General features: G+C 39.5%; 1 protein-coding gene across 5 annotated transcripts in view; it reads right to left on the bottom strand.

Moving 5' to 3' along the window:
- The window catches only part of LOC102744400 (neuroligin-4, X-linked), a 288,242-nt gene that overhangs the window by 112,667 nt on the left and 164,872 nt on the right, over window positions 1-10,703 (bottom strand). For 4 of the 5 annotated variants that reach the window (XM_081809221.1, XM_081809220.1, XM_081809222.1 and 1 more), the window contains one exon: window positions 3,182-3,334. In XM_081809221.1, coding sequence (XP_081665347.1) covers window positions 3,182-3,334 — 153 coding nt within the window. Of the gene's footprint in view, window positions 1-3,181; window positions 3,335-6,780; window positions 6,833-10,703 lie in introns of those variants that run through there. The other variant, XM_081809224.1, reaches the window with a different exon arrangement.

Here is a 10,703-nt window from a genome sequence, read left to right as displayed (position 1 = left end):
CTAGACTTAAAATAGGCACAATTAACTTCCTTATAGCTATGATGATACCTCCCAGTTTGCCTGGGACGATCCCAGTTTATTAACAGCATATTAACTACTCTCAAGCATCCCGGACTAGCCCGTAAATTATAGGGTTGATGGCCAGCAAGATTGAGTCACACAGTTCTGACTAAAGAAAACATCCCTATTTCAAAAAGCAAGCGTGAAGATCCTCCCGTTTATAGGACAAGTGTCTTATAATAATTATTTTTTTAACTAAGGCTCAGTTTAGAGGACGGTATTTGACAGATATTAGCCATGCCATATTTGGCTAGTTGCAACTGCTTCTGGGGATCAACAATGATCTTAATATGCTGTCCAGCGATGTTAATAAGAATGGAAATTATAAAGGGATCGGGTGTCCTGGATGCCAGTCGTGGGCTGTGAAACTTCCCACAATCACCTTGCAAGGCAGAGAAGGCTACAACTTTCTACAGAGAATCTGATGAAATTCACTGCCTTTCTGGGCATCACAGCTCAGACATGGGGTGTGGGGAAGATGCTAGTTCACTTCCGCCTCGTTCTGAAATCTATGTTCACACCATGCACCAGCCTCCTGCTTGGACCGTAATTCCTCTTGTTGACCCTCTCTTTTGGGTGGGGAAACAGCGTTTATTACTCCATAAAAATAATGATATCCAGCAATATTTTTCCATTTCTTAGGCAGGAAAAGAGCATTTATGCACTAATGACGTTTTGAAGAAGAAACTCAGTATTTCAATGTTTTGCTCAAAACATATCTACCCGTATCAAAAGCACTAATTAGAACGTTCGTCGCCACGCGCGCTGGGCCATTTTATTTGATCATCTTTTTAAATATCTGGATCCCCGTGGTTTAAAAATAGGTCTCAAGACTCAAAATAGCGACTTCATTGAAGCTAAAGTGCGGGCCGGGGACGGTTTTCAAGAGGATCTGAGCACATGCAAGATCCGTGATGGAGATAAACTAAGTCACATCTGAAAATCTCTACCACCCGTGTATAATCAGCAAAGTTGGCACATTTCACCCCAGCAAATAAAAGGGGGTCTGTGGTGTTCTAAGCGCCTCCACAGTAGCTCATTCGCGGAATGTAAATAGACTGGCATAGAAATGCTAAACTGATTCTTTGATTTCTCGGTCACCCACTACAGCTCTGTTATGTACCATGATTTCTTTTTTTAACTCTCAGTTGCCAAAGGTAGACTTCAAATTTTTCAATGAGAAAAATTCTAAAAGCAAACCTCTTTTCTTAAATTATATGTATATATATATAATTTATATGCATAATCCCTACAGCATTTTCTTAAATTACATATATGTATATATATATATATTGTGTGTGTGTGTGTGTGTGTGTGTGTGCACCATCCTCACAGCGTTTTCCAGATCTGCACATCATTTCACAAACCGGCCAGATTGATAGGAGATCTCTATGTAAAGCTGCATAATACAGCTTAGCTTGACAGGGGGAAAATCAATTTGCTTTGAAATCTAACCTTTTAAGGAATGTCAACACATCATGCACGCAAGAGAACATTTTGTTACTCCACCAAAGCAAGAACTTGCTGCAAGTCCATGGCTTCATTCAGAAAACAGAGCCCAGAGCTCCTCCTCAGTGGGATGGGACTACGCACAACCCTACACACTGTCCTCTTTGAAAAGGCTCTGTGCAGTGCTCCAACGCGTGGTTTCCTCTCTCCACCTCTTTGTTAGAATGGACCTTTTGTAAGAGATCAAGAAACACGATTTCCTGTTTCAAGCACCAGTGGCCAAAGGGACTAACCAGAAGCCGCTGGAAAATGTAGGGACACGCACGCAATCAGTGCTACGTGAAATTAACTAAAATGATTCTACCAAGACCTGGCTCATGAGACCTATGAAAAAAGAAAAAGAAATAAAATCACAAAGTGAGTGGGCTCTTGATGCTAAAGCTTTTTACTTCCTTTAAAGCAAAAAAAAAAAGACAAAAAAAAGAAAAGAATGGAAGAAAAAAACAATGGGGAATTTCGGAATTTCGAGGGCTTTATTGATGCTCCAAAAGGCACAACTTGGCAAAACATCTGTAGGCGATTTACATTTCTAAGTTAGAAATGCGTTTCTACCAGACACCCCGCTCCAGGGGTCTCTCACAGGTGAATGTCTTCCCATGAAAATGAAAAAAAAAAAATGTTCAAAATAAAATTAAAACATCAAGGCAAAAATAAAATATTCTTGCTAATATTTGCCTATTTGGAGAGAACATTCTCAGCTGTATTTTTGTTTCATACAGCTCCATTGTGCCCTTTATTTATCTTACTGTAACCACATTGCAATATACACGTTTCAATCTGTAGAGTCACACTGTGAAAGACTCAATTTCCAGCACCATCTTAAAGCATTGCTGTCCTGAAAACGTTTTTACCTATGCCTAGGAATATCAGTCACAAAGTATACAACAAGCAGACAAAACTGCAAAAGAAGATAAATCTGAAAATATTGCCCCCTGCCAAATCTGTATTTTCTCTAAGTTGCCCGCTGGGGAAAAAAATGAAGGAAACATCAGAACAAATGGAGAGCCACGTTGGTGGATTTCCATGAACTTAGCAAGCGTCCTTTTATGGTCAATTGTGAACTGTTGCAAAAATTCGATCAAGAGCTGAGCTCCATTGTGTGCAACTACAATGGTCCTTGTGACCCCAAAGCAGGGGCCCAACGCACACAGATAATCAGTTTAAGGAATTAGGTGAAAGGTTTTCCAACACAAGAGAAACAAAGTAACGTAACTACTTAACCACAGAAGAAAGCCAATGTCTATGGCTACCATCACCCGTTAGCAAAGTATCACCCATCAGCAAAGGTGTTCACTCTACAGAGCTGTGTAGCCTCCCAGGATATTCTCACGGCACCCCCCAAAAAGAAGAGTTTCCTTTTACTTAGGCGACCTTGGAGTCTGCCTTTTGTTTGAGGAAGGGTGGGGGTTCCCTGGAATACAATCCAAGAATTAAGCAGTGCAAGCTAAGAAGGCAGACCCTGCTACAAACATCTCTTGCCCCAACCAGGAAGCCCAGGGAGGTAGAACTTCCTACGCATTGGAGTAACACGGTTCAAATCCGTCAGTCCCCGCACAACGAAAAGCGTTTGTCACGGCGTCTGGTGCAGCGTTGACATGAGGCAATGACTTACCTAGAATGCCCAGCCGGTAGTTAATGGTTATCACGATGACGTTTCCGTAGCTTGCCAGAACGCTCCCATCTATCATATTGCCGGTGCCTTCCATGTAAGACCCGCCGTGGATATAGACCATTACCGGCTTCTTACTGTTCTGATCATGGATGTCTGGAAAAAAAGTCAAGTAAGGAAACACAATAAAAAATCACACTGATTAACAGAGGCTAAGGGCAAGGGACATGGATTACTTTTCCCTGTTTCGACCAGAATCAGCCAGGTGTCTACTTTTGAGTTATATACACCTTGATAAGACTGCTTAAGAAAAGGGGTCCATGGGATGATGTTTTCTAGTCCTACAAATGGTATTTTGAGAAGCATACAGACATTTGAAGTCATAGGAATGCATGTGTACATTGCTGTATATATCTAAAACATTGAAATATAGAGAATTTAGATGAAATACTTATTTCCTAAACAGGGCTCCAGTCCTAAGATCCGACTTATTGAAGAAGCACATAGCATGATGTTTTCAGCCTCTAGGTAAGTGTGGAATCAACTTCAAAATGATCATTGATCTTTACTATTACTGCCCTCTTCATTCAAAGGTGAGCTTACAGATTCATTCTCAACCTCACAATGAGCACACAAGACTAGCAGTGAGACTGTAAATGCTCAATACGGGACAGATGACGACAAAAACCAAACAAAGGGTGAAAAATTATCAACAGAACAGAAATGAGTACCATCGAAAACAAAGCAAAACAAGATGCCCAAGCAAACGTCTTTGTTCTCATTTACTGGCTGTAGTCAGAGCTCGACACATTTAACTAACAAACACGAAAGCCACATAATAAAAATGACACAAGACTCTGGCCTCAAGATGGAAATCGTGAAATGCTACATATTTTCACAGGGACTATGAACTCCCATTGTGATGTGCAACCAATGGGAACCCTTAGTCATTCCTTTGTTGCTTTACTGAGCAGTGATGTAAAAACAATGTTTTGCAATGGTCTGTGAGCACAGAAATTCGGAGACCATGTGTCCATTTGCAGAAACTGCTTTCTAAAAAGGTATTGATTACGTAACCTGCTTAATCAGTCCTTACACTTCTATTGAATGTTTCAGAAGACTAACCTCAATGATGATTATTTCTGAATCTCTAGGTATATATATGGATATATCCACACATATGTGTGTGAAAATAATTTAAATATCTGTATGTTATCAAAAGAAACCCAAATGTACCCATGTACATTTATTTTCACCTTTTTATCAATCAAGGCTTTTTTTTTTTTCCTCTCTTAATTCACCAAGACACTTTTGAAGTATCGGAAAGGAATTTCAAGGAAATGAACCACTATCATTTAGATGGTGGCTGCTAATAAAATGAATTATGATCACAATGTCAAAACGAGTTCACTGGCTGCTTCACTAAGGCATGCAGAAGGCTCGAGAAACCCACTGGTCACAGTCAAGTACAGGAAAGAGTATCACGGCCCCATGGTTCTGCAGATAATGAATAGATAGCAGAACAGATCTTATTTTCTCAAATAAAATGCAAATATAGAGTAAAAGTCCTTTATTCATCATCTAAGCATCATGCACTATGTGGGATTTTGAAAGACATGGTTGTTCTGGAAAGGTGTGGCATTTTGCATGATTTATTCCTCTCTCTCTCTGGATCCTGATTTAGTGGATTTGCCCTCATTTCTTTCCCCAGTACACGCTGTTGGCTACTCCAACGTGGGAAAGGAGTAAGTAGAGATTTTGAGGGCTGTTTGAAGGGGTTTCCTTGAAGAAAATGTTAGGCTAACATCTCTGAGCTTTCTAAAGCCATAGAACAAGGTTCTCATGATCTTGAGGAGGTAATAACAAGATGTCGTATTAATGCAAAGTAAAAAGAAAAAAGAAATCACAAGTTATTGTTATTCAATGAAAATTAGGGGGCATTTTATGGTAAGAAAGTTGCATTTCGAGCATTGGGAAAACAGGTCCTAAGCATCAAACGGAAATGCACAAATAAGGGATACAGAACAAGAGGCAAATGATCTTTCTTGCTGGGCAACAGAACAAAGAAAAGGTTTGGGGTTTAGTTTTAATACATTTTTTTCTTATTTTTATGTGGTCTGATAGAATCTTTTTAAAATTAAAAAGAGTTTTTTTGCTTTAATACATTTTTTAATTCTGGTAAGACTGCAGGTATTCCGGGGCCGTCTGCAAAGGACAGGTGGACGGGCGAGGTGCAGGATATGCTCCCCCCTAAGGCCATCACAAAAGATCTCGCAAACAGACGTTCAGAGGTAGGGACAGCCCTGCGAACGCAGGGGAATGACAATAATAGTAAAATAATAACAATATGAAGAGAGGCAGGCATGAAAGCAACATGGGCCAAACTTTCAGGATTGCAGTGGATTTAGAAAAGAGGTCAAAGCCAGTAACGCAAGCTGTAGAGGGGAGGGCCCCCGGAGGGACTTCTCACTGCCTGGGGGTTAGAACTCACCGGACGCTTCCCTGCCTTACATTGCCTGTCAGCCCCAAACCCAAAAGGTCTTCAAGGGCCTTCGTCCTCTGTGGTAAATAAACGGAGGTCCGTGCATTTTGCTCCCCCTTGATGGGAGAATGGTGCTTCTCACCCACCCTACAGGGCCTGCACGGCAACATACTTGGGCCGTTTGCTTTCTTTGAAAGTATGGATTCTGCCGAAGGCATCGGGATACCTTGCGTTCCTTCTCGCTCGGAGGCCACTACCTTCCATATTGTCAAGAACAGGAATTGACATCCGGTGTCTAATCTGTCAAGTAACTTGGGATCCTTCACGAAGCAACTTTCCATAGCAACCAAACATTTGGGGGGGGTGGGGGCGGTGACTGGTGAAAAAAGTTTTCAAACTAGCCAGGGTGGGAAAAGGAAAAGGCATAGATGTATGGTTTCTGACCTTTTTGTTTTCGGATCTATGCTATCCCTGTTCCCCACCAACCCCCTTAAATGCTAAAGAGCAGCCCTCAGACAAATAACATCTCGCTAAAATATTTTTTCATGTATTTCACTGTGAACCAGAGAAGATTCTTTGAAACCTACTTTTAAATCCGTATATTTAAAAAAAAAAGAAAAAGAAAAAGAAACAAACAAAAGCAGAAATGCCAGACACCCAAAAAGTTGTACGAAGGTGTCTCTCAGAGTTTGGCAGCTCGTAGAAGGAATTAAGAAGACCAAAGCTCCAAAATACAATATAACTTACAAAATAACCTTTGGAAGGAAGAAAAGAACATATACATGCATGTTCTAAAATTTCATTTTCTCTTCTTATGACCAAGCCAAAAAAAGAAAAAAAAAAAGGAAAAAACAAAAATGTTGTAATAACATTTTTTTTTTTACTCACTTCATATTTAGAAACGTTTATACTTCTCACAGGTGGTTTGCATTCATGTACAGGGTCCTTGGGACTAAAAGGGACAGTGGTTTCCAAACAAGAAGGAAATAAAGAAGCACACAAAAGTGTACTCATTTCAGAGAAGAGGAGGAAAAAGAGATTGAAATTAAAAAAAAAAAAAAAGAGAGAGAGAGAGAGAAAACCATGCATCAGGGTCGAGCTTTGAAAAAACAAAAAATACCTTCATCTTCACCACGGTCATTACTGCTTATATCATCTGCGTTTTTCTTTGTGTTGGCTCCTGGGGTCATATTGAGAAGGAAAATAAAGGGAAAAAAGAGAATTCAAAAACAACAGGTTTGCAAAAAAAATCAGAAGAGAGAGAGATACTACCCAGTAAAAGAAAAAAAAAATGTCACACAAAAAGTTGAAAGTTGTTACATTTGGATTTCAAAAAAATGAGATAGGGCAATGCAAAATGCATAAAAACATAAAGATGTCAAGAAGAACAAATTCAAAATGTTACTTGCAAAAAATATTCTCTATCCTGTGAAAATGCAGTTTGGGGGTTAAAATGATAATACTGCAAAAAAAAAAAAAAAAAAGAGCTAATGTGAGTTTGAAAAAAAGAAAATTAAATTATTAAAAAGGATCTCCCACATTCTTAAAAGAAATGCATATGAAGTATTCAATGTTCCTCTAATTTTAACATGTGATAATCTACATAAATTCATGAAATGTCACCAATACACTTTCGTTAGGACATTCCACAGGGTAAGAGAAAACACATTTATGCAATAAACACAGAAGGACTTTCAATAAGACACTTAAAATTGACATTCATTTCATGCAGAAGAACTTAAAACAGAGCATTTCAAATACAGATCAGAAATGTCAGTCAATTTGTTAATTTAAATCATGACAGTCACCTCTCGTCAGTGGCTAGAGAGCTATTGCCCAGCACTCGCTCCTGTTTAGTATAAAAAGAAAACAGCAACAACACAACTACCATTTTCAATAAGGTTTTCTTAAGACAAGAGAAAACATTATACATCACGTTCTCTGTGTTTGAAACACTTATTAAATATTACTTTGGTGTCATTGCTCCTTGAATTTAAGATAAATAAATAAAACCACCTACCTTGATGACCTGTAACATAAGCTAACCTAAGAATCTCCATGGGAGGTGGGGGCATCCCTTAACTACACCAAAAAACACTCTCTTACACATTCTGTATATAGAATGCACCACTTTGGTTTCTCCTATTTTCCAGACACAACACGCTAAAACATTTCACACTGCTTGAATTGTTTGGTTAATTAGCTCAATTGTCTTCTTTTTATAGACAGACATGGCCCCGGGGGAATGGGTATCCCAGATCCAGTAACTTCAAAAGTGCCTGAATGACATTCTTCTAGAAGTTCTACTTAACTCAAAGGAACTCATCATGTTTCAAAACCAAGATGTGAAGTTGCTGTTTTTGTAGGTCAGTTACGGTTTACATATTGTCCATTTTATGTGGTTCAACACTTCTTAGCAAGCAGACCTGGGTGGATGGGTGGGAAATCTGATTTGCTGATTTTTGAGGCTTAACTATTCCCACTCTAGATAATTTCAAGCCTCTAATTTAAGGTCACTGAAGACAGCCAGGAAGAGGTGTCTGGGACCCCTTGAAACTCCAGGTTACCAGTAATTCAACCTCATCTACCTAAAAGCAGAGTTGAGTCTTGTCGGAACCCACCTGTTCTCCTTACAACACATTCATTTCCAAACCCTTAGAAAGTATCATAACATTGATATGTCAACCTCTTATAGTCATTAGCTTGATACCAAAATCTATTTATATCCAACAACAGCACTGCATTGAAATATCACAAGAAAAAACCTTAAAAAAAATCAAATGAGCTTGACTGTCTTTGGGGATGTTTTTGTCAGGGTTTATCAGCCTAGAACCTATCTCAAAGCGAACTCATGGACTTGAATTTATGATGAAATTGTGTACAGGAGCCTAAAAGGGACGCCCTTCCTAAAGTACGCGACGTGAAACGATACACAAAACTGTTTTACAAAACAAGTCCTCTCATTTTCGGGGAAAAAAAAAAAAAATTCCATTCATTCATGGAAGAAGATTTTATAAGCTTCTATAGAAACAGGCCAGTTCTTTCATTTAAAAAGAAAAAAAAAATGGCTGGAAAAAAATTAAGGTGTAGTCAAATCCACAGGAGTGAGAAGGTACTCCCCAATTCAGCAGATTCCTTCCAACAAAATGTGTTCCTTTCAAGTTTGACTCCCTCTTGTTCTAACGCAGCGTCCAGAACACACGCTCTCAACATGGAGAAGGCGTTCTTTAATGAAGACCCCACAACTGCACTTTAACCTCCCCAGGAACACGTCCTTATAATCCTGCCCCTTCCTGAATATTCTTGTTGGGAATCTCTCTTCTCTTCCGAGCTGTGTGCTGTGTCCTGGCGTCAGCCCGAAGTCCATTCCGCAAGCCAGGCGTCAGGGGAGTGAAACGCCAGAAACCTCCCCTAAGACCCACCTCTCCGTGCCTTCAGGCTCACTGCCAGGGCGCAAAATGGGAGTGATCTGAAATACGTCTCAGGCTGGATGCTCTCTCTTCCCCAACAGAGAGAGCAAAGGTCTGAAGATTAGTAATGCTTTCACAATTTCCATAACGTATTTCCATCAAGGATAAAGTAGCAATCTGGGATAACCTCCTGCCTCTTTGATTCCCTGCCAAATTTCTCTTGTTAGCCAAAGTGTGATTTTTAAGACTTTTACGGACGTATGACTTACATATCATAAAATCAACTCATCAAAGCATAACATCCGCTTTTTCATGGACTTGTGCAACCATCGGCATAACGAACTAACTTTAGAACATTTCCATCAACCCCAAAAAGACTGTGTCCAACTGCGGGTTCCATGTTCCTATCCTCAGTCTCGTTTATCTACTTTCTATCTTTCTAGATTCGCCATTTTTGAGTGTTTTGTATAAAAGAATTCATATCCTATGTCGTCTCTAGTGTCTGCTTCCTATCACTTAGCGTATTGTTTCCAAAGTCCTGCATGCTATAGCAGGGATCAGTTCTTCATTCTTTTGTATGGATGAATAATACCCCACTGTATGGACACACCAAATTTTGTTGTTCCATCCATCAGTTGATGGGCATTTGGACTGTTTTCACTTGGCAGCTCTTATGAATAATGCTGCTATAAACACTTGAGGACAATGTTTTTGTTGGGATATTTGTTTCCCTGGCTCTTGGTTAGATATCTAGGAGTGGGATTGCTATTTTATAGGGCAAATTGATATTTTAAGAAACTGCCACACTGTGTTCCAAATCAGCTGCATCATGGTGCATTTCCATCAGCCGATATAGGGGTTCCAGTTTCTACATCCTGTAGCCAAGCCTTGCATTATCGTTTTGGTGATAGCCATCTTAAAGGGTGTAAAATGGTGTCTCCTTGTGGTTTTAATCTGCAGCTTGCTAATGACATAGCGATGTCCAGCATCTTCTCACGTACCATCTTCTTTGGTGGGATGTTTGCTCAAATATTTTGCCCATCTTTAAAATGGGGTTCTTTGTCCCCTATTATTGGAATATAAGTGTTCTTTACATTTTTCAGATGCAGGTCTTTTCCCGGAAATATGATCTGCAAATCTTTGCTCCTAGTCTGGGGCTTCTCTTTTGGTTTTCCCAATGGCGTCTTTTGAAGTGCAAAAGTTTGCTTTTAATTTTGACGAGGTTGATTTTATCAATTTTCTTTCAATGCTTGTGCTTTTCATCTCATATCTAAGAAATCCTTGCCTAACCCAAGACCCTGAAGATTTTCTCTTATGCTCTTTCCTACACTTGATCGTAGCCAAAAGGCCAAGAAATGATGTCTTATGCTCTTTCCTAAACGTTTAAGAGCTGTAGTTCTTACACCTTTTAAGTATTTGAGTTACTTCCAGTGTATGATAGGAGGATAGGGTTGAAATTCATTGTTTGCATTTGAATATCCCATTGTTTCAGCACCATTTACTGAAACACTAACTTCTCCCTCATTAAATTCTTGAGACACCATTGCTGAAAGCCAGTTGACTATAAATGCCAGGACTGTATTTATTTCTGGACTCTTTTAATTATATTCCATCCTGCGTTTCTCTCCACAGG

The sequence above is a fragment of the Leptonychotes weddellii genome, chromosome X (genome assembly GCF_054177405.1).
Source record: "Leptonychotes weddellii isolate Sample4059 chromosome X, ASM5417740v2, whole genome shotgun sequence".
NCBI classification, from domain to species: domain Eukaryota; kingdom Metazoa; phylum Chordata; class Mammalia; order Carnivora; family Phocidae; genus Leptonychotes; species Leptonychotes weddellii.
Note: the sequence above shows the minus strand (reverse complement) of the source record. Positions and strands in the feature narration are given on the sequence as shown.